This window comes from Mastomys coucha, unplaced genomic scaffold (assembly GCF_008632895.1).
Source record: "Mastomys coucha isolate ucsf_1 unplaced genomic scaffold, UCSF_Mcou_1 pScaffold20, whole genome shotgun sequence".
Lineage (NCBI taxonomy): Eukaryota > Metazoa > Chordata > Mammalia > Rodentia > Muridae > Mastomys > Mastomys coucha.
This window is the reverse complement of record NW_022196903.1, coordinates 112,879,054-112,904,052: the sequence shown is the minus strand read 5'-3', so window position 1 is coordinate 112,904,052 and position 24,999 is coordinate 112,879,054. Positions and strand designations below refer to the sequence as shown.

Sequence of the window (24,999 nt, the reverse complement as noted above, 5' to 3'; positions counted from 1 at the left end):
GGCGACAATGCAGAGGCAGGAGACTGACTTTCCTTGAAGTTTACGCCTCAGATACCGCCTTCATGCAAGTGTACGTGGCAAGTAACATGTTGCTCCTGTTTATGAAAGCGTCCTTCTCTTGATACTTATTGGCTAGCAGTAGGCAGGGAAAGTTGTTATTCTCATGGGGAAGTAGGCACAAAGAAAATGATTGCCCCAGGTTCAGGCAGCCAAATGACAGTATTTAGCTGTGACGTTTTATTTTAGGTTTGCTTTTTCCCAGACAGGGTGTTTACGTAGGTAACCCATATTGGCTTTGCATTTCTGATCTTCCTGTCTCTTTATGTTATATGAACTCCAGACTGAAAAGTAATCCCAGATTATTTGGGTTTTCCTAGACTTCTTATGTGTAGGTTTTGCTCTATAAAATTAGGATGATTATCAAATGTAAAGATTAAGTGAATCACTCTGAGTAGCACTAGAGCATAGGGGCACAGGGAAAATGGTCTTGGTTTCTTGGCATTTTCTCACAAGTACTTAGAATTCTTCCCACAAGATTCCATTCTTGGACTATGTTCTAAAATGAACCCAATTGCTTTTTATTTCACTTTAATATTTGATTTGTTGTCAGCTTTCCTCAGTGCTATCTGCTTCTGTCCTGTTAGTAGTGGTGATCATAACCTGAAGGAAGGCTATGTTTTAATGGGGGAAATGAACTTGTAAAAACCTTCCCATCTCTTCACATAAAATACTATAAAATAGAAACACAAAAACAGTATGAAAAACCAAGCTATTAGAAAGCTCCCAACGCCTGCACTTCCTCCATAGCTGAAACCAAAGATAATGAAATAGTGGGATTTCCAAAGAATTCATAATACCACATCTAGAAATTTAAAGAGGATTCAAAAAACAAATGAATGAGGTAAGGAAGTATATTTGGGATCTACAAGAAAACCAATGGTGTGGATGGGAAATTGAAACACATAGTGGGAAAATTGAGACTTTTCCAAAAAGAGAATAGAAAAAAAGCTAAATAAAAAATGCAGTGGAAAGCTTTATCAGCATACAATGTCAAATTGAGAAAAATATCAGCATTAGAACACAAGATTGAAGAAAAGTGCATTTAGACAATAGCAGCCAAGAACTTTGGGCCATGAATAAGAAAGCACCCAAATGAATCCTTTCGGTAAAAAGGAAACTGAGAAAAAAAATTGAGGCATAGAATAAACATTCAGTTAAATAAAATCAGGAAAATTTTACATTGAGGGAAAAATATGGACATAGGAGAGATATTTAGAACCTCAGGTAGACACAACCAGAAGAAAACCATGCCAGGAGATGCCCTAGTTAAAATGTGAAAACTGCAGAGCAAGGGAAGTTATTGAAAGCTCCCAGAGAGAAGCACAATTCATGTACAAAGATAAATTCACTGGAATAATTTTAGAGTCTCCAACAGAAACCCTAAAAGCTAAGAAGGCATAGAATTCTGTCCTTTAAATCCTGATTAATTGTCAGATAAGATTATTATATTTGCTAAATACTTATCTTTTAATTGATGGAGAGATAAAGACTTTTCAAGATGAGCAGAAATGAAAGCAATTAATGATCACAAAACCAGCACTACAAAAAGTACTTAAAGGAATTCTATACACAAGAGGAAGAAAGGGGAGAGAGGCAGTCACAGCTCTAGAGTACAGCAGTAAATAAATCTGATGAGAGGACTAGAGTAGCAAACAAGAACTAGAAAAGAATCTAAATAAAACAGCAATCTAAGGAACACCAGGGAAAAAGAAATCCTTTTTCTTGTGCTCTGCTGGCAAGTCTTATGTCAGCTTGACATAAGTTAGAGTCATTTGGGAAGAGGGAATCTCACTTGAAGAAATGCTACCACCAGATTGGCCTATGGGGCATTTTCTTGATTGATGATTGATGCAGGAAGGCCAAGCTTATTGCAGATGTCTTAGGCTGGTGGTCCTGGATGCTGTAAGGAAGCAGTCAGAGCAAGCCAGTAAGCAGCAGCCCTCCATGATTTCTCTGATCGCTTCCGTTTCTGCCTCCAGGTGCCTGCCCTGCTTGTATTTCTGCCCTGACTTTCCCTAGCGATAGACTGTTACCTAGACATATAAGATAAAGTAAACTACCCCCCCAACCCGCAAGTTGTTTTTGGTCATACTGTTTATCACACAATAGAAACTAAAATACCAACCAAGAAAATAATTGTCAAAATGACAGAAGCCAGCAAAAATCCTTTTAGTAGTACCCCGAATGTTAATGCTCCCAGTTCCACAAGAAAAGACTGTAAGCCAACTGAGTGAATCAAAATTCAAGAGCCAGGTACTAAAGAGATGATTCAGCAGTTAAGAGTATCTTCTCCTCTTGCAAAGGAATCAGGTCCCATTCCTAGCACTTGTGTGGTGGTTTACAATTTTAAATAATTCCAGTTTCAAGGGGTTTGAGAATGTTATCCAGGCTCTGCATGCATTTAACACAGATGTGTTGTATATACATAAATAAACATAAAAACCCATATACATAAAATAAAAATAAAATTTAACTCCTCTTTCCTTAATATAAAGAAATTAAAATCAAGCCCTTCATTATTTACAAGAGGTGGACCTTGTTAACAAAATTATACACAGAATATAAGTTAAAGAATAGAAAGTTGAAACTGGGCAGTGGTGGTGCACACCTTTAATTTCAGCACTTGGGAGGCAGAGGCAGGCGGATTTCTGAGTTCGAGGCCAGCTTGGTCTACAGAGTGAGTTCCAGGATAGCCAGGGCTATATAAAGAAACCCTGTCTCAAAAAACCAAAAAAAAAAAAAAGGAAAGTTGTAAGTATATAAAATGATTGGCAGGAAATGGGCAAAAATTGCCATTCTGTCTGTCAGTCTATATCTATCTATCTATCTATCTATCTATCTATCTTTCTATAATATATTTACATTTCAAGTGTTATCCCATTACCTGGTTCCTCCCTTCCCTGAAAACTCCCACCCCGTCCCCTCTCCCCCTTGCTTCTATGAGGGTGTTCCTCTACCCTCCCACCCACTCCCACCTCCCTGCCCTCAATTCCCCCACACTGGGGCATCTATCAAGCCTCCATAGGACCAAGAACTGCTCCTCTCATTGATTCCTGGCAAGGCCATCCTTTGTGTACTCCTTTAGTCTGAACTGGAACTCACTATGTAGAATAGGCTGACCTTGAACTTACAGAGATCTGCCTGCCTCTGTCTTTTTTGTACTGGTATTAAAGGGGTTCACCACCATACCCAGTCAGATATGATTTTCTGTATGATCATTTAGAAATGGAAAAATGTTAATTCAACTGTAAGATTTCTTTGGATTGTTTTGATCACCAGCCACCATAACTGGCTGCTGCCCATCATTTATAGAACACTGGGACTGATACTTTGATCTCTTCATTTTGATCATGATTTATTTGGAATGGAGACATTGTTTTTTAAAGGACAAAATAATGTCATACATCTTCACTAAAAATAAGTACGTTTAAACGTAGTAAAAAAGATGAACATCAGTGCTTTCCACTCCGTTCTGTGAATCAGAAAAATAAGGAATACTACCAGCCTTATTTTATGAAGTTATTTCTTACACTGAAACCAAGTCTAGATAAGGACAGACCAGGAAAAGAAGGATTGTAGTCTGGAGCAATGGATTGGTGGGTAAAAGAGCTGGTGGCGCAAGCATGCTGATCTGAGTTTGATCTTCAGAATCCACAGAGGAAAAAGAAAACCAGCTTTTAGAAGTTGCCTTCTGAGCTCCACCCAGGCACCATAGTAAGAGGATGCACGTGCACAGACACACACACGGATAAGAAAATAAAATTATAGAGCAATTTCCTCTTGAATATGAACATAAAAGTCTTAATAAAAATCTTAAAACCATATTCAGTAGTATATTGGCTTGCTTCCAGGAATGGCTGGGTGATTGACATGTACATAGGCTTATTACATCGAGGCATTTCTTTCTATTCCTAGTTTCTCAGGGTGGGGGGGCTCCACTATCATGTATGAATGCTGAATGTTTATAAAGATTTATTTTCTGCCCAACTAAAGTGATCATATAAGTCTACATGCTATATATATGTTGATTTCCAGAGATTCAATACTATAAAAAAATGGTGGCTGGAATTATGTCACTATATCCAGTTTTAGCTTTAGACTCTACAAAGGCATTTTCTTCTTAAAAACATTTTATTTGGTTTCTTGGGGCTGGAGAGGTGGCTCAGCAGTTAAGAGTGCTGACTGCTCTTCTGAAGGTCATGAGTTCAAATCCCAGCAACCACATGATGGCTTACAACCATCCACAATGAGATCTGACCCCTTCTTCTGGGATGTCTGAAGACAGCTACAGTGTACTTACATGTAATAAATAAATAAATCTAAAAAAAAAAAAAAAAAACATTTTATTTATTTGGGGTGTGTGTGGGGTGTGTGTGTGTGTGGGGTGTGTTTGTGAGAGAGAGTGTGTGTGTGTAGTACAGAGTACCAAGAGTAGTTATGGCTTATTAAAGGACCCTTTTAAGTTTTGGCTTTAAGAGGTAAGGAGTTAGGGCAATAACAACAAACATAAGGGCACAGCCCTTACTAATATGCAGACCAAGTTTGGGAAATTGGCATCTTATAAATTCTTTGGTCTCAGGGACCAAGGAGAATAAACGTGTATTTCCTTCATCTCTTTGTTTTCACCCTTCTGAGGCTTCTGTTTGTTCCCACCATGTGATGGTGCAGTTATATCTGTCAGTCATTATCTCTCTGTTTATGGTCATTCTAAGAAATGATCAGTTGTGACTTTTAATAAAGGAAATCATATTAATCACACTCACTTCTTTTCTACTTGAAAAATGATAAAAGATAAGCATTTATCTAAATTTAACTCAGATTAATCCAAGTACAACTAAATCTGAGTTTTTGAAAAAAATCTTACAAAACTATTGGAATTCTTTTTTTCTGAGTACATGATGGATTTTCTAACGTTTAGATTTTCCTATATGCTAAGATTTAAGCAAAATTATTTACTGTTTAGTTTGTAGGGGGAAAAGGAATAAAAATATCTCACATTTCTGACATTTTATAATATATATTTCTACATATACATTCAAGAAATGCCTTCTATTTTACTAACATTTTGATATTTCTCTTTATGTCCCAAACTAAGAAAATAAGTGAGAAAGGGTGTTTAGCGAGGCAGGAAACTCACTGTGCTGTCCTCAGTTGTAGTTACTTTGTGGATACACTGTGTGTACACCCGTGCTCACACTTTCCACACAGCCAAGGCAGGAAAAGTCAGTGGAGAAAGATGCCAGGTAATGCTGATTCTTAGTCTTTAGAGTGTAACAGTAATGGACTTAAACTAAAGCAAAGGATATTGAGAAAGAAGACAGGGAACCACATGTAGAATGTGGGCTGTGTCTTACCATTAAGATGTAGCTATCTTATTGTTAAAAAGAAGTTAAAAATAATTTGCTTAGACAATCAAGAAAAAGACTCAAAAAGACAAAAACAGACACCCTGATCTTTAAACATCTTCCTTGTGTGTGCATGCACAGTCATGCTTTGTGTTGCAAGAATTCCATCACACCTTTTTGAATTAATAAAGTCATATGAATGTTACATCCAGTATTTTGAAAATCAAAATGTAAGTATTTTTAAATATACACATAGATGAGGTATAGGGTAGATTAGGTTGTGAGTAATGGATTTCTTAAATCTTGTTCTGAAATTCAAAACTGTGACCTAGTTCTGTGTTGTAAGGAGTAAATTTATTTTCTTATGCTTTAAGATATAATTACATTTTTTGCTATAAGATATAATTATGATTTTAAAAAGTGCTGAAAAGTAGTACAGCTTTGATTGGATCAGATATTCAGCCTGTAATATATGCCTTTAACCAAAAACTAATCTAGTGGTTTTAAGTGGGTTCCTTATTTCGTGTGTCACAATTCCTTCAATAGCCAGGTCTTGCTACAGACTTCACTAGCAGCCAGCGCCATCTGGAATAACTCTCAGATAAAAAGTGAGAGGAGTTTATGTATATAGTATGGGAAAAGTCTAAGAAGTATTTTGAAAATAAGCTGTGTGACTCATAAAAGCTGAATTATTCTTAATTTATTTGACTTTTCTAATGTGAAATTCCCAATCTTGTTGTTGTTGTTGTTATTACTTGATAGTTGTTGTTGTTACTTGCTGTTGTTATTACTTGTTATTACTTGTTGTTATTACTTAATAGACTACTATATTTTGGAACTGCTAAAACAAAATTATGAAGTTGGAAAAACAAATGTAAATGTTACATTTACATTTGATAGTGATTTACATTTACATTGTTGATAGTGATGTTTTTATTGTGTCTGTAGCAGACACCTGTAATACCTCATATGACAAAGTGAAGTGTTACTGTCTTCAGTGGTGTGGATTCTGTCACAGGACAAGTTTTTATTTTGTTGTCAATGCCATTAATTCACTATTTCCTCTTGACTCTTTGTTCCTCAGCAGACATTAACTACCATACTCAGAGCTCCACAAAGGGGATGGTCTTTGTAAGCTCTCTCCTACCCATGATGCATGTTGACAGGCCTACTTTTTATTTTGAAGCAGAGTCTCACTAAGTTGTCCTTGCTGAGCTTGAACTCACTCTGTTGTCCAGCAGGCTCTGAATTGTGATCCTTCCTGCTCAGCTGGGATGGCAGGCCTGCACAGGTCTTTTTTAAAGGATATATTGGTTTGTTGGTTTTGTTTAGACAGGCTCGTACTATATAGTAGAAACTGACCGGAGATTCATTATATAAGCCAGATTGGTCTCAAGCTTGTGATCTGTTCTTCCATCTCAGCCTCTAGGCTGCTCATGTGGCACTGTTTTTAGGTTTTTTTGAGGATGTGCCAAAAAAAATTTCCATAGTGGTTATTTCAGTATACCAAGATTCTGTTTTGTCCACATCCTCACCAGCACTTGCTATCTGTTGTCTTTTTTACTATAGCTATTATAAGAGATGATATATTTATAAGAGGTACTACCTTGTTGGTTTGATTTGCATTTTTTGTAATGTTGAATATGTTTTCCTATGTAGATACAGTTATTCCTTTGTCTACTGAATACTGTCCCCATGTAAAAATTGGTGTTTTGCATTTTCTATAAAATGTCAAGTCTTTTGCTCATTTACCACACTCCTGCAACTCCCAACCCTACCTTCTTTATGTTGGTTGCTTTTGTGTCTTGTTTGGACTGGTCTTGTACTCACATGATTCTTAGTCTTCAGCCCCCATGTAGCTAGCACGTGTATGCCATCATCTGACGTCCTTTACTCATTCTTAACTTTTTCCCTCTTAGTGAAATGAGCTGTTTTTTTTTTTTTTAATTTGTATATTAACTCCTTATCAGGCTTATTTTTTGGCTTGCAAATATTTTCTGCTATTCTGTCTATAAGATTCTCTTTCCTCTATTGTTTGACATGGACCAAATTTTTAATTTGAGAAAATCTCTTTGCTTTGTAGAAAGTACTTTTGATACAAAAATGCACTGCTTATTGTTATAGAATTCTTTTCTTTATGTTTTCTTCTTGTAATTTTTGGCTTCATATTTAAATCTTTAATATGGCGTGAGTTAATTTTTATATATGATGTGAAAATACAGGCTCAAGCCCATTGTTCTTGATGTAGATCCAGTTTTTCAGCATTGTTCATTGAAGAAAGTAGTCTTTCCTCACTTCTTGTTCCTAGCACTGTTGTCAGAACTAATTGACTGTAAATGCAAGGACTTTGTATGTTGTTTATTATGATCCAACGGTGGCTAAATACAAGTGCAACATAAAACGATTAGTGAAATAGCTCATATGTTGGGAGAAAATATTTAGACAACATTTAAGAGGTCTGACAAGCACACACAGAGAGAGAGAGAGCAAGAGAGAGAGAGGGAGGGAGGGAGAGAGGGAGGGAGGGAGGGAGGGAGGGAGGGAGAGAGAGAGAGAGAGAGAGAGAGAGAGAGAGAGAGAGAGAGAGAGAGAGAGAGAAACACATGCTCGAGCCGGAAAGGCTTCATCCAGCAACTAATGGGAACAGATGCAGAAACCCATAGCCAAACATTAGGTAGAGCTCTGTGAATCCTGTGAAAGAGGGAGAAGAACTAGAGGAGCCAGAGGTATCAAAGGTGTCTTAGTCAGGGTTTCTATTCCTGCACAAACATCATGACCAAGAAGCATGTTGGGGAGGAAAGGGTTTATTGAGCTTACACTTCCACATGGCTGTTGATCACCAGAGGAAGTCAGGACTGGAACTCAAGCAGGTCAGGAAGCAGGAGCTGATGCAGAGGCCATGGAGAGATGCTCCTTACTGGCTTGCTTCCCCTGGCTTGCTCAGCCTGCTCTCTTATAGAACCCAAGACTTCCAGTCCAGGGATGGCACCACCCACAAGGGGCCCTACCCCCTTGATCACTAATTGAGAAAATGCCCCACGACCTCATGGAGGCACTTCCCCAACTGAAGCTCCCTTCTCTGTGATAACTCCAGCCTGTGTCAAGTTGACACACAAAACCAGCCAGTACACAAGGGCACCACAAGAAAACCCACAGAATCTACTACAAGGGCTCCTAGGGGACTCCTAGAGAAGCCCATATGGATCTGACCTAGGCCCTTTGCATATGTTATAGTTGTGTAGCTTGATGAGTTTGTGGGACTCCTAACCGTGGGACTCCTAACCATGGGATCAGGGGCTTCCTATAGCTCTCCTGCCTGTTTCTGGGACCCTGTTCCTTCTACTAGGTTGCCTTGTCCACCCTAAATGTAAGGGGTGTGCCTAGTCTTATTGCAGCTTGATATACTGTGTTTGGTCGATATCCCTGGGAGACCTCCCCTTTCTGAAGGTAAATGAGGGAGTAAATCTTGAGGAAAATGAGGTGGGGGTGTAGGGATTCAGAGGAGAGGAGAGAGGGTAAACTGTGGTCTGGATGTAATATATGAGAGAAGAATAAATTAAACAAACAAACAAACATACATACAACAACAAAATAAGACAAAGGTGTCCTAACTGACGGAAGAAACATATTTAGTTGACTGATAGTGGTGGAAAGAGGAAAGGCCAGACACTATACGGAAGGAGGTTCCACATGATAACCAGGAGGCTGCATTTTAGAACTTGAATTGGCTGGGCTGAGGTAGAGAGCAATGATAGAGGCTTACCTGAGCATGTGTGCAGGGCCCTGGGTTTCAAGTAAGCTTTCCAGCCCACCCAATAAAACAGTCCTACACTCGAGACACTTTGTCTATATAGTGCTATGCGTTATTTGATGTGGTGATATGTGACATGCATTCTTATGAGAGAAATTGTTAAAGAGGTACTATGTGACCTGGACCTATCCTTTGGACAAACTCTTTCATAGTTCTGTCACTTTGTACTAAGTAGCATTGTTTGCCATAGCAAGAAAGTTGCCCATTACTTTGAGAATGGAGTAAAAGATTCTAGGCATCATTTGATATTATAGTAGAAATTGAGGGATTAAAATAATCCATGCCATTTTCACGGATAACTCTGAGTCTTAGACAACATGTTGAAAATAAGTACTTAGAAATCTTATAAAATTAGAAAATGTGCAAACTAACGAAGCCATCTATATGTGTGTAACAGACATGTAAGAAAAGGACTTTTATTTTACTTGTTTGGAAATAGATCTTAGCTCTGTTTTTTAAGACTAGTCTAGAACTCATTATGTAGCTTAGGCTGACCTTAAAATCCCAGCTGTCCTTCCTAACCCTTGCAGGTACTGAGATTGAAGGCATGAATAGAATTCTTCACAACAGGAAGGCCATTTTAAACATAAAATTGAATTTAATAAACTTTAGACTATTCACAGTGAAGGATGGAGTGAGAGTTTATCTAGATAGAGAGTAAAGAGAGCTGCAGAAGTACAGTATTCTCTTTCTTCTCCTAAGTTCCTAGCTGCTTCTGTCATTATTGTCATCCACATATACAGTAGACATTGCCTATTGAGTATTTGAAGTATTTAATAAGCATATGATTGTGAAGGTGTGCCAAGATCATACCTTAATCAGCCAACTAATATTTCAGTATATTGATGTCGAGACTGCTTCTGTGTTTCACGCCCTCCTGTGCCTTTCTTTTATTCAACAATTTCATTGTGTGTGCTAGAATACATTTCCATTAGAAAACTGCAGCATTAGTGTTGTGTACAGTTTGGTACCTTGGGCAGGAAAAACTTGGACTTTTTGAAAAGAATCTGCATCAGGAGTATCCTGTTGCTCTTCGGATAGTCGTTGACACAGGCAAGCATGTAAATAAACATATACCTCCTGTGCATACGTGAAAAGCGTTATCTCCCTTTTTCCATCAACAGGCAAGTGAAAGACCAGAATAAGAAGGTAGCGAATCTGAAGCACAAGGAACAGGTGGAGAAGAAGAAGAGTGCACAGATGCTGGAGGAGGCCCGCAGAAGGGAGGACAGTCTCAGTGACAGCTCTCAGCAACTGCAGGTCAGAGCCTAAGGCTGCAAGAGTGCACGCCATGATCTGATCCTCCATTATCTGCTGTTCGCTCTGTCTCTGCATCCTCCTCTTTCTCTTTCTAACCCTGCTTGCTGCCTTCCCCTTAGACTCCCTGTTAAGCAAAAAAGGAATGGCTTTTACATAGAAAAGGCAAGTTTTATTCTCCAGCTATGTGAGGATACCTCAGCATAGGAGTCATCTTGCTTCAAGTTGATCACACTTAATTGGTAAGTTCAATGTCAGTCCAGTGAATGTGTTGCAATAAAGCTTGAGGATTGTTTGTACAACTGTCTGGCAGTTCCATTCATTAAAGTGCATTGGCAATTTTGGTTTGTGTGGATCTATCTCCCCCGCCACCCCTGACTTTGTTTTTCCTCCTATTTTTTCTTTTAAAGTTTTTAAATTATTATTTTATAACATATTATATAACTACTACTACTACTTATTATATTATTATTATTATTATTATTATTATTATTATTATTATAGTTTTACATGTATAGGTCTTTTGCCTGCATGTATACCATTTTTGTATGCCTGGTACCCTCAGAGGGTGTCAAACCTCCTGATACTAGATTTACATATAGCTGTGAGCTACCATGTTGGTGCTGAGAATTGAACATAGGTCTTTTAGAAGAGCAGCCAGTGCTCTTAATCATGGAGCCATCTCTCCAGCCCCCTCTTTCTAATTTTTTTAAAGGTGTGCACCTCCTTTTTAATTTATCTTTTTATGTTGTTATGCATATGGGTGTTTTTGCCTGCATGTATATCTGTGCATCATATCTGCACCTGTTGACCGTAGAGGTCAGAAGAGAGCATGACCTTCCATGCAACTTGAGTTACAGATGGCTGTGAGCTGCCATGGGAGTGCTGACAGTCAGAGCCTCCTCCTCTGGGAGAGCAGCAAGAGTGCAATTATTCACAACTTAATTAAACTCAGGCTAATCATGATACTAGCATCTATAGTGTGAGAAATGCCAATTAGAGTCTTAGTATTTAAGTCAGGCCTAACGTAGTTGGGGGATTGAGTACAGAGGCACTAAATTACTACAGGGCCAGCTCCCTGACTGACTCAGCAGTGACTTTAATGTGGCATTGCCTATGTCTGTAGCATGGCCTGTTTCTCATGCCATAATACTTTAGAGAGAAGGCTTAGATCTCAGAGATGCTCAGCATGTGCTGACCCATCTCTGTCCCCTTGGTGCAGTGTGCACTGTACAGTTGGGAATTCCAGAGTTTTAGGCTTTTCAGTGACTTCCTTCTAGACATAAGTTGATCAGTGGGTATCCTTTTTTTTTTTTTTTCTTGTTCCTCATTCATACAACAATTACTGCTTACAGTTCTTACAAATTTTTTTTCCTCAATTATACCAGCTTTTGAAATGTACCTTATCAGTTTCTCTCACCCTTGCCAAAGCTTCATATTGGCAATGTTTTCCTTTTCCTATACTTCTTCTTTTTCAAAATGTGAATCTGATGGATGGAAAATATTCATTTGGGGGAATTTCTTTTACTCTTGCCACCAATAATCCTGAGTACAGTAAATCCAGAATACAGTTTTAATTAAAATATTTATTGACATATTTCCTTAGCAGTTTACTTAACTGTGGGAGGGGCCATTTGCTGGGGGGGGGGGGTTGTAAGATGGAGAAACTGAGCTGAGCTCTACCATGCATCTATTGCTGCTTGTTTGATTGTAGACGGAGTGTGACCATCTACTTCGAGTTTCTACTGCCTTGACTTCTTTGCCACTTTCTGTTCCTTGACCACATTGTGGCTTAAACAATGAGCCAAGATGAGTTCTTTCTCCTTCATGCTGCTTCTGTTAGATATTTTATTACATCAGGAGGGAAGGAAGCAAAGGCAGCAATGCATAACAGTAAACTGGGTACTCTGTAGTTGGACACCAAATCTAGGAAGCGCCCTCTAGAAAAGGCTGCCCCAACATTACAGTAGAACTTCAACGTAAATGTAAAGAGTGGAGGAAATGGGCTGGGCGGTTGTGGCGCACGCCTTTAATCCCAGCACTTGGGAGGCAGAGGCAGGCGGATTTCTGAGTTCAAGGCCAGCCTGATCTACAGAGTGAGTTCCAGGACAGCCACGGTTACACAGAGAAACTCTGTCTCGAAAAACCAAAAAAAAAAGGTCATTCTCAGGGTGGAAGCCATGTGTCCATCCAGACTGTAGCAAGGTAGAGTGTGCAAGGGAGAATCAGATCATAAAGGACATTGTTGACCACAGTGGGTTTGCATTGAAAGGATGATAGGATCCAGTTTGTATTTTGACAGCATTGGAGTAAAATGAATGAGAGAATCAATGTGTACAGAATTGAGTGGCAGACCCATTAATAGCATAGAAGACAGAGCAAATCCTTCCTTTCAGGGAGCTCATTCTAGTAGGCCTGTGGTGTAATAGTGGAAATGAGAGTGAATGATAGAAGCTGGTGAGGGAAAGAAAGAACACAAAGAGGGGCTATTCCTAGGTTCTTGGCCTAGATATTTGAATATATATTGGTGACAAATAAGATGACAGAGCCCAATAATGATAGTTATTTGAGATTGCCCAGGAAAAAGAACAAGTCCATTTTCAACAGTTATAGTGTCTGTGAGATAGCCCACTGGAGACAACAAGGAGGATGATAGAGAAATCTGGAATTTAATTTTGAAAATGATCTTAAAAATCACATATTTATGGGTCCCCAACCTGAATCCAATTGTTGGCTGTAATTATCTGCATTTATCTCAGTGAGCTGCAGATAGAGCCTCTCAGAGGACAGCCATATTAGGCTCCTATCTGCAAGCACTTCTTGGCATCAGCAATAGTGTCAGGGTTTGGTGTGCACGCATGGGATGGATCCCAGGTCAGGTTGGTCACTGGGTGGGCTTTCTGTCAGTCTCTGAATTTCTTTTAGAAAGGAACAATTCTGGGTTAAAATTTTAAACATGGGTAGGTGACCCCCTGCCTCAACTGGGAGCCATATCTATCTACTGGAAGTGGTCTCTTCAGGTCCCATCTCCCCTCAGTTGGGCATTTCAACTAATGTCATCCCCATTGAGTCCTGGTAGCCTCTTACTTCCCAGGTCTCTGGAACTTTCTAAAGGTCCCCCCAACCCTACTGCTACACATTTCCATTCATTCTCCTGGCCTCTGAGTGTCTCTCCTGTCTCTCCTCACACCTGATCCTGCCTCTCCTTTTCCCTCCTGCCTCCCCTCTCCTACCCAGGTTCCTCCTTCCCTTTGCCTCCCATGATTATTTTGTGGATCCTTCTAAGTGGATTTAAGGTATCCACACTTGGGCCTTCTTTCTTGTAAGCATCTTACAGTCTGTGAGTTGTATCATGGGTATTCTGAATGTTTTGGCTAATAGCCACTTATCAGTGAGTACATACCATGTATGTCCTTTTGAGTCTGTGTACCTCACTCAGGATGATATTTTCTAGCTTCATCCAACTGCCTGCAAAATTGGTGATGTCCTCATTTTTAATAGCTGCATAATATTCTAATGTGTAAATAAATGAACCACATTTTTTATATTCATTCTTCAGTTAAAAAACATCTGGGTTGTTTTAACATTTTTCTCTAAGGCACAGTTTAACATAAATTTGATGACTCACATTTCATATAGGCTATTAGTTAAGTAGACTGAACATATATTCTCTGGAGTCTATTGCATGGAACTTTAGTTTGAAAAAAGTTTTAAAAGGTAAAACAAATTTTTGTGGTGGTTACTTTTTTTTTTTTTACTTTCCTCACTGAACATCTCTAATTCAAGAGAAGGGCAGTGGGAAGCTGGAATCTTAACAACTGTTATGAAATTCAACTTTATATTGACAGCTGGTTACTGGGCAGTTTAGGACCGTAAACCTGCTGCCATCTTAGTTTACCTGCACTGTAAAAGAAAATGGGAAATTGAAATTATAATTGTAAAGCAAAATAGATGTATTTATGCATTTGGTGGGGATGGGGACTAATTTTCTTCCTTTCATGCTGTTTTACAGTTTGTAGAAAGCAAGAAGACAAAGGCTAGAACAGATATAAATTTTTTATTTGTGAGACAGTCTAAATAAAGGTCCTTGGTGGCAGCGGTGGCAAGGTAGTTGGGGAATCTGGTTAGGTACAAATTTGTCTCTCTTTTGGTTGTAGAAACAATTATTATTTTTAAAAGTCTAGTGGATAAATATGGCATCTAAAATTCCCCCATTTTTGAAAGAAAGGAATCCAGTGTTTTCTATAGAGTGTAAAGCCCTGACTCCTCCTGGGCATGGGCAGAACTGTTCCTTGCTCCTTGGTCCAGTCTTGTGATAGGTCTAGAGTGGAAAGCTGCATTGTCTCTTTGTTGCTTGGCTTCAGCTAGTAATTCCACGTGCCTGTCAGACAAGCTAATACTGCGGCTGTAAACAAAGGGACGGCTTACTATGTTGGAAGCGGGTGCAGGAGCCTGTTCAGAGTGTCCCCTTCCTGCAGCTTGCCAGGCCATATCACCAAGAAGCAACACCTAGAGATACTTGAGAGAGACCAATGTTTGTGAATTGTGAAAGGGAGTGTCTCAAGGAGCTAACACTCTGGTAACTTGCTCAAGTAAACTTCCAAGCTGCCACGGGATTTTGACCTAATCTCCTCTGAATATGGAGCTTTTTTTTTTTTTTTTTTTTTTTTTTTTTTTTTTTTTTTTTTGAGGAGCTGAGGAATTCATTGATAGCTTTCAAGTCTCTCTCCCAAATCTCTCATAAAGTTGCCACACAGTTATGGCCTGTACTCTGTAAGTATCTATCTTTCTGTATAAGTGTGGTTGGCAAAGTAGGCTAACCCATAGTAGGAACTGGTGATGTGTTAGTTCTGATGAGCAAGTAAAGCTAATGGAAACTGAATGGCATATACTGCTCTTGTTTTAAGTATTTGGAAGTATTTTTAAAATGGCCAAGCCTGTTCTTTAGTGTTCTCAGGTAGCTTTCTAGAGCTTTGTGTTTGTTCTACAGTACTTTCCCTACTTATTCTTCTCTCTTCCCTTATTCTCCTAGGTTATCAGCTTAATAATTTCTCTAAAACCTTGGTGCTATTAAAGTATCTAACTCCAGATCTGGGATGTAGCTCAGTGGTAGAATACTTGCCTGGCACATGTGAAGACCTGCTTGTTATACCCCAGCTTCATGCAAAAGCTAAACAACGATAAACTGGCTAGCTCCTTATATAGCCCACACTTTTTCTTTTTGTAGTTTTATTTTTAACAAAGAAATAACCATTGTTTCTGTTTAGTTGTAATCTGCTATTTACCATATACATATGTTGTAGAATAAGGAATATCTTCAGATCTTCACTTATTTGCAATAAGAACATTTAAAATCAATTTTAGATCAAGGTGGCTCATTACTAGAATTCCAGCACCCTACACTAATGAAGCTAAGGCTGTAGGATTGAGAGTTTTAAGTTAACCTGGGACTATACCTGTACTGTGATAACTGTCTTCCATTTAGGTTTCAAATTGCCTTCAGTTTCTGATGTTCATACCTTTGTGTAGTGCTTGTGGAAGTTGTGGTGTGTGAATAGTAGAGGAAGGCAGAAGACATAATGTGGGACTTCTGGCCCAGGTTATAATAGCACATAAGAGACATAGGGGATTTATTAGAATGGCTTACAGGCAGACCGTGGTCTGGCTAGTTTGTCAGTGGTATACTCAGCTATTTGGGTTTTAGGATTCCAGCCCTAGTCAAATCGACAACCGAGATTAGATACCTTAAATTTTATAGAATCTTAAGTAAGTGACATACAGCGCCAGCAATGGAAGTACAGACTGTCAGAAGTACCTGCCTTTCCATGTCCTGCCTGAAGTCCTCCCTGGCTGGATTTGGTATGTTAACTGCTCGGAAGCCTGGACCCACAGCAGTTTGGGCCTGCATGCAAATGCAGACTAACAGCCTGAAAAACTTAAGGAGGACTTTCCCTCCTAACGAGATCAAGTTTTAGGATAATAAAATGGTTATGCAGAACAGGGAGATTTCTGGTTATTTGTGGTTCAAAGCTTTAATACTCCCTTTAAGTGATCCCCTTTGACCCCTTCCCTCAAATTTATAATCTGTAAATCCACATTACACTTCTCAGATAGGGGTCAGCCATCATAGTGCTCAGGATGAGTTCTCTCTGTAAAGAGGGCTACCTGTTAGACATCTATGATAAAAAAAGCCACCTTATAATTCACCATATTTAGTCTTGTAATCTAAAGAATAGCAAACAATAAAACCTAAAAGCACTGGAAAGGGGTGGCACCAGCCAGTTATTGTGTCATTATAAGGGAAAAGTGAAAACAAAAGCCAGGGTACCTAGGGTTTGGGAGGGCAGAAATAAAAACAGGCCACAAGTCTGGAATAGAGGAGTTGTGAGAAGGAAAAGAATGCTGTATTTCAGTTATAGAAAAACACGTTGATATCACGCAGAAAGAACAGGCTGGACACAGAACACACCACATCTCAAGCCTCCCTCCCAAGCCCAGCTCTTTGCCTCCAGCTATTGCAGGTGCCATCTGGCAGGAGCTTGCCCAGTACCTGGCAGTCTATTCCTTTGGTTTCCCTTAGTATCTGTGCTTTCCAAACACTCAGCTCTGGACTGAAGCAAATTATATCTGAGCTTTTGGAGTCTAACCATTTAAAAGTATCAGCTACCATTGATATCTGGTAGTGTTGCGAGCACATGTTGGAAAAACCCTGAAATTCCCTCTAGAAATCTGTAAATAAATCATGTAAAACTGTGTCAAAATTAGGATAATAATAATAAAAATAAACCACCATGGAAGCCTGGTGTTTCCTCTTAATTTCATATAAAATAGAGGGCTCACTAGCACTGGGAAGTTTTATAGCTATCACCGTTTTGGTTTATGAAATGTGGTTATATTAACCAAGATCCCAGTGAATTCATGTGGCCTTTGCCATGTTCATGATATCAATAACCATGATACCATGTCATGTGACTGACTACGTCTTAATAACATCATTAGCCAAGATGGTAGCTACATCACATGGTTGCATCCATCTTGATGGGGTCATTAGCCAAGATGACAGCAAACCACATGGTTACTTCTTCCTTATGGTGAACTCTACTACATGATAAAATTAACCCAGTCCTCATCAGGGAACAAATCCCTATGGGACTCATTGTCTTACAGATTAAATATGCACAGTCATTATGGGATTTATTCATTTCACAGATTAAATATGGATAGTCACCCTCTTTCCCTTAAAAAGTCACTGAGTTAGGTTACCATGTAGGTCCAAAATAACAAGGCAACAAAATAGGAAGGTATTCCTTGGTTTCAAAATAAGAAAGATGAGTACATTACCCTGTCACACAAATCATAACAGTGGATGCCAAGCAGTGTCATCTGAATCCTGTTTGACTTCTTCTCAGTTCCCATGCTTAAGTTGTGCCACAGAAGGAATCCATGGGCCATTTTGTCCCACTTGATCATGGTGTGGGTTGAGGTCAGTGGGGTCTGTTTGACTCTCAGTGGCTAGAATTTAAAACCATAAGAAACCAACTTGTTCTTAATTTAAAACGTTAATAGCTATCTGTGGCATTTTGACCCAGTTAGAAGAAGAGCTGCCTGGGAGAGGAGACAGGGCATTAAACCTAAGTTTTGCAGCATTTATTCATTCATTCATTCATTCACTCATTATTTAGCATTGATCAACCTGTCTTCACTTAGGATAGAGAGGAGTATGTTGAACAGAGTTAGAGAGCTGCTTGCTAACGAGAGGATTTGGTTTGCTTCAGTCTGAGAGGATCTGTTGTCTTTTTTGTAGTTGTTGGTTGAGGATCTCAGTACCTCCCTCTCCTTATTGTCCCCATGAAGCCCTGCTTCCAGGTCTTCTTCCTAGGTGATTTCACATCCTGGCTTCACTGCATTTCATGCATTAAGTGTTTCAACGTTCAGAATGACCTGCCTGACTACTAAAGAAATACTTTGCTGTCCTTCATAGCATTTCCTACCTTTGGCCTTATTCACACATGGGCCTGGTTACAGTGGTCTTTACTCATTTGTGTCCTTTGCTGTATTGTGGAGAAACCTTCCATACAGGGGTGATTGCTGATCGAAAAAAAAAATGTATTTCACCAGAAACCCTGGAAGCCACTGTAGTTGGAGAGGGACATGTCTCTCCTTAGGGAGGGAATCTGAACACTTCCCAAATGGGTTTGAAATCCAGAAAAGCTCCCAATTCTTAGCAGTTTTTAATAAATAACCTTGGTGTCCCATAAAAGAATACACAAAGCAAATGTATTCTAGCGAGGATGCATTTTTGTAGAAGGTGTCCAAGACCCCAAACTGGGCTAGCGACACAGACTACTTTATGTCCTTCATTCCTGACGTAGGTGGTTACTGTGTCTCATCCCATTGGTGGGCTTCTGACTCCACAGTCTGACATGATTAGCTAACCATTCAAAGAGGAAAGACAAGGTTCAGGAATAATCCTTGCTGGCGTAAGTACCTTAGATTAAAACAAAACAAGGCAAAATGCTTCTCTTCCATCTGCCATCGTACACTCTGCTTCTATAACATCAACTTTTTAGATTCCGTATGTTCAGTTTAGCTTAATGTACTTAGCTCATTTCAGTTAACTTGATGTCCTCTGGAGTTTTCATCATCATAGAAAACAAAGTGCTCTCTCTCTCTCTCTCTCTCTCTCTCTCTCTCTCTCTCTCTCTCTTTCTCTCTCTCTCTTTCTCTCTCTCTGGCTCTCTCTCTCTCCCACCCCTTCCTCTCTCCTTCTCTCTCTCCCTCCCCCTTCCCAGTTTGATAGTATTCCTGTTATGTATATATAGCACATTTTTTGTAAGAACAAACCAATTGAACTTAAAGATGACTTTATTATTAGAGTTTTTAAAAACTCCCTATCAGGCAAGCCATACATTTTGGCCGGGACCAGGGAGATAGAGCAGAGGGAGACAGGAAGTCATGTGATCTGAGTAAGGCTGGCATAGAGAACATTTTACTTTTTAAAATTATTGTTTTTGTACATGTCTGTATGATGAGGGAGACACTTGTGACATGCTGTGTGCTTGTATGGAAGTCAGAGGACGACTTTGTTCATTCTTCATGTAAGGTCTAGGGAACTGAACTCAAACCATCTAGCTTTGCTGGTTGAGTCATCTCACTGGCTGGAAGATAGAATATTTCCTTATCCATTCATCTATTGATAGACACCTAGGGTGATTCTGTCTCCTGGCTGTTGTTTAGCTGTGGGCCATTATGTGGTGCTGTAGTGAGGCTGGTCAAGTAGATGTGTCTGCAGCCTACCAGTTTCCTTTCACTTAACTCTTCAGGTTTAGAATTGCTGACTCATACAGTAGTTGAGTTTTAATATTTTGAGGGAGCTTCATTCTGTTTGCCATAGTGAATAAGAAAGAGTTCCTGCCTGCATCCTCATGAGTGCTCAGTCCATGTCTTTATAGTGACCCAACAGGACTGAAATATCTCCTTGTGGTTTCGAATTACATTTCCTCAATGACTCGTGACATTGAAGAGTTTGTTTTCAAAATTGTGTGTCATTTTGATGTGTGCTTTTAAGGTGTCTATCATCTCTTGTCCTTTTTATGAATTGGGTCATTTTCTTGCAGTTTAGGACTCACACATTTTCGAGTACTAACCCTTGTCAGATACATAGTTGGGTAAATTTTCTCTCTTCTGTAAATATGGCTTTGTTATTTCGATTATTTGCTGTAAAGCAGAGGTTATCTGAGGGAATCCCAGTTGTTTGAATTTGCTTCTGTTGTCATCACTTTCTGTTTTTATTTTAAAAAGCGGAACCAAAACCCCACTGTCCCCAACCCACTGTCATGAAACACCCCTTTTCCCAGTTTCTTAGTTTTGTTTTCTTCTTCTTTTTCCTCCTCTCTCATCTTTTTTGAGACTGCATCTCACACTGTAGTCCAGGATGGCCTTGATCTCATGGACAACTTCCTGCCTCAGCCTTGTGAGTGCTGTTGTTTAGGTAGGAGTTACCATGCTTGGTTTTTGTTTCAGTTCCTTAGTTTATTTGAGTTGACAAATACTAAAAGATAAGGGCTTGCTTTTATTCTTCTTTGTATCAACATATAGGTAACGTTGTTACTCATTTTCTTATTTGAATACAAAATATAAGTATTGAATATACTTGTTCCAAATCCTTTGGTTTTGGTTCCCCCTCCCTCCTTAAGAGATTGAAAAGAAAGTGCTTAGAATAGTCTGAGAAATCCATAGTTCCATTCTTGGCTTTTTCTTTCATCTTTCCTACTGCTATAGTGTCCTTGAGATTATATAGACTAATAAAAGTTTTGCTACATAGATGAAAAGTTATATTACAAACTCCTACTAGAGTGTATTACTTGCTTAACTAAATTGCTCATTCATATTCAAACCAGTCATACTCATATGTATATATGGGTGTATATATGTGTATATGTGTGTTTCTAGTGTTTTCAGAAGAAGACAAAGTTTCACTTTATTGAAATGTTAGGAAGCATGTTCCTTTTTAAAAAGAAAATTTCCAGAAATTGTCTTTATGAAGATTGTCTATCATCTAGTTGTGACTTCCAAAGGGAGATAGTGTTGTCGGATTGACTCTAAGTAGAGGCTCCATCAGACCTGGCTTTCAGCCCAGTTTAAGTGGTAGTTTTTAAAAATAGCTTTGTATTTTTAAATAGTTAACCTCTTATTGCTTATGCCATCTAACACGAGCAGCTTCCTTCTCTCTGTTGCAGAGAGCAAATCCATCATGTCTGTCTCGCTTCACTAACTTAATCCTATGCTCTTAATAATAGACTTCAGCTTCCTTTTTCTCTTCTTCCCTTCTTTAATTCTTTACTCTATGGAGGTATCTTTCTGGCCTGTTTGCTTCTGAATAGAAGGATGTTTAGTAATAGTTCTTCCTTGGTGAGTAGGCGCTTCTTGAGGTAACTGATTAACCTACTTCACTGGGTCTTCATCGTTTTCCAGGACAGTCTCCGTAAGAAGGATGACAGGATTGAAGAGCTGGAAGAAGCACTGAGAGAAAGTGTACAGATAACTGCAGAGCGTGAAATGGTGCTGGCACAAGAGGAATCAGCCAGGACCAATGCTGAGAAACAGGTCTGCGATTTTATGTAGCTACTAGCAATGCTGCTGGGTAAACACAAGGTACAACCAACCAGTGTAGTTTGAGGTGAGCTGTACACGCTGACTGTTATTGGTGCTGCAGAACTACTTCATCAAGAGTTAGTGTTTAGACTTACAGAGTGACTAAAATATAACTGGGCAAGGACCGGCTCGTGGTAACCTGAGGTTTCTGCAGTAGTAATTTAGGAATGCTTCATATATGTTCATGTAGTAAAAGCTAGTGGAATGTGACTGACAAAACATGCAACATGTATGTTTGTTACATGACTGCGCAAAGCCCCAGCTTGGACATGAAGGAGAACACAAACATGTCTCAATTAGAAAGTAGTTTATTTTATATCGTTTTTCAAGGAGCATTTGTTGATATAAAAGTGGATAGCAGTTTTGAACAGCATATGTATAGGTGTGGTGGCACTCCACTGCCACACTGCCCTGTCTCAGCCTTGAGGTAACTTGAGAGCTGCTGCTACTATTGCTGTTCATGGCCTTTGTTTTACTTGCTTCCACTTCTCTTCCAGGTCCCTGTATGCTTGCTTTTTATTCTTTAGTAGGTAAAGAATAAGTGAAGATGGGAGCTGTAGATTGAAGGAACAGTTTTAGTAAATGAACGCTGTAATCTTGGTTTGCAGTTTGAAAATTTGACTTGAGGCTTTAAATCCATCTACCACAGATACCATAATACTTAATTTTTGTAGCACCCTACCCCTTGTGTATGTGAGAGAATGATAAATACTATCTAGGTACCTTAGGTAGGTTTCAATTCCTATGGTAAAACACAATAACTAAAAGCGGCTTGGGTAAAAAAGGATTTATTTCCGTCTATACCCCAGTCCATCAGTGAGAGAAGTCAGGCCAGGAACTCAAACAGGGCAAGGATCCGGAGGCGGGAGGCGCCTCCATGCAAATGCATGAAGGAATGATGCTTACTAGCTTCCATCCCTCTGGCTTGCACAGCCTGCTTTGTTATAGCACCCCAGGTTCAGATGCCCAGGGGTGGTATCACCCACAGTGGCTGGACCCTTCAATATCAATCAGTAATTAAGAAAATGCAAATTGGGCTTATTTTCTGTTGAGCATTCCTCTTCTCAAGTGCCTCTAGCACACGTCAAATGGACATAAACCTAGTCTAGGACATTAGGTAAAGTGAGTTCAGTGGCATAGTAGTAGGAATCTGATGGGAGATAGCCTCCCATGTGAGAAGCTGCTGTTACTGGGAATTAAGGAAATGCCCACTTCAGGGCATATACACTATAGTAGGTACCTTATAGAGTCTCTGTATAGCTGTGGTAGCTTCAGGAATAGCCTTTAGTGCTTTAGTGTCCTGAATGTCTGACAGCGTTTGTAAGATTAGTTACATCGACGCTTGGAGCTATAAGATTATAATTGTCCTGACATCTTGACTGATCACTTTATTCATAGCTAATGGCATTCTTTGTCTCTTTATTAACTTTGACTTGATGTCATCTCTTTTTAGAAGCATCTGACCTAGTTAGGGTTACTGCCTAGTGAGCCCCAGCCATCAAACTGTCTGACTCCGCCCAGCTTTGTCTGCACCTGAGTTCTTGTGGTGGAGCTCAGATCCCCATGCTTGCACTGCAGGTGCTCTGAGCATCCCAGCCCCACCCTCTTCTCTCTGACTTTGTGTTTGTACCTTCCACCTACAACTTTTGTCCAGCTAGCCTGACATGCATGTAAGATCATATTCCATCTCTATGAAGTAAACTTGATTTACTCCCTAAATATGTGATTCATTACTTCAATATGATTTACAAAATTTACAGCTTAATCTTAAAACAAGGTACCGACAGTTACCAGCTATCTTTGGACTGCTAACTCCCAAGATAAGTGCTTTGTTCACCCTGTTGTTTAATCATCTAAACAGCACATCTGGGCAGAAAACGAGCCTTTGTGCTCACTGGTCCTCTCATACAGCAGTACAGAATAGTTTCATTTGTTAGAGTACTAGATCTCTCTACTTGAAGCAACATCCCTATTTGTAACAGTAGGCTGGATGTAGCCTACTTCTCTAGAACTTGTGACCTTTCAGGTCTGAGTCATGTGTCTTTGTAGGATTTTTGAATATTTCACTTATCTCTGTTTTGTAACCTGTTATTATTAGCTATTTATGTAATATATAATAGGCGTATTACTTGAAAATACATCCACTATTTTCTCTAGTAGAATATGAGCTCCCTGGGTGCAGGAGGTTTGTCTGTGTGCTATTACGGCTTCAGAAGTGACAACCTCCTGGAAGAACAGTGGCATTAAGTGAGCATATAAGTGACATAATTCTGTTTCATTAGTGAGGGAGTGAGTGGAATTTCATTCTGACCTCTGTCTGCATGCCTGAGGACTACATAGTCACTCTAGCAACTAAACATCCTGGAGGATAGTAATAATTTTATGATGTTTGCAATAGTTATCAAAGCAGTATTTTAGAATATTTTATTCTCTGATTCAGCTGCTTTTTTATGCTCCATTTACTAAAGCATTTTATCTGAACAGAATAACATGATTTGAGTTACATAAATACTTAGATTAGCTACTTTCAAGTAATTTCCATTCCTTAGTTCTTGATTTTTAAAAGATCATAGCTGGAAAGTACAAATAAAACATAATTTAATATTATCTTTACCCTGTCTTTAAGAATAGGAAAATATATGTCTCAAAATTCTAGCCACCTGTTGCTATTTTAGCTGACAGAAACTAGCATGCAAGACTCAGGTCACAGCGGGTCCTCAACTGAAAGAGTAAGTGGTTTGTGAAACACAAACATGTATGAATTCAGGAACTTTCAGAGCATTATAATGTCATGTAATATAGTATCAATTAATATGAAAACCTTTTGTCATTTGATTATTTATTTATTTTTTGGATAATACTTTTGTCCTTTCTTGGTAAGTTTAACATTAGGGATTTCAATATTTGTCTCATCTTTTCCTGCCTTAGAAATAGGTTTTTAATGTTTTTTTTGTTTTGTTTGGTTTGGTTTGGTTTGGTTTTTCAAGACAGGGTTTCTCTATATAGCCCTGGCTGTCCTGGAACTCACTCTGTAGACCAGGCTGGCCTCAAACTCAGAAATCCGCCTGCCTCTGCCCCCAAGTGCTGGGATTAAAGGCATGCGCCACCACTGCCTTGCAGTTTTTAGTGTTTTAAAGACTAGTTTTTTTATTGTGTACTTAATAGGTTACATTCAAGTTTTTAAAAATTCTGTACATTTATTAATTTGTGTATGGGGAGGAATGCATATGAAAGCATATACATGAAGGGCTTAGGGACAGCCTGTGGAAGTTGTTTTTTCCTTCCACCATACAGGTCTTGAGGCTCAAATTCAGGTCATCATACTTGGCAGCAGGCAGTTTACCTCTGAACCATCCCACCAGCTCCATTTAC

General features: G+C 39.1%; 1 protein-coding gene across 13 annotated transcripts in view; it reads left to right on the top strand.

The window, feature by feature from the left end:
• Positions 1-24,999, top strand: part of Erc1 (ELKS/RAB6-interacting/CAST family member 1) — a 301,008-nt gene that overhangs the window by 129,483 nt on the left and 146,526 nt on the right. For 8 of the 13 annotated variants that reach the window (XM_031383184.1, XM_031383181.1, XM_031383180.1 and 5 more), the window contains 2 exons: positions 10,341-10,476; positions 21,448-21,579. In XM_031383184.1, the coding sequence (XP_031239044.1) occupies positions 10,341-10,476; positions 21,448-21,579 (268 nt within the window). The remainder of the gene's footprint in view (positions 1-10,340; positions 10,477-21,447; positions 21,580-24,999) is intronic. The other 5 variants (XM_031383186.1, XM_031383187.1, XM_031383192.1 and 2 more) reach the window with 1 other exon arrangement.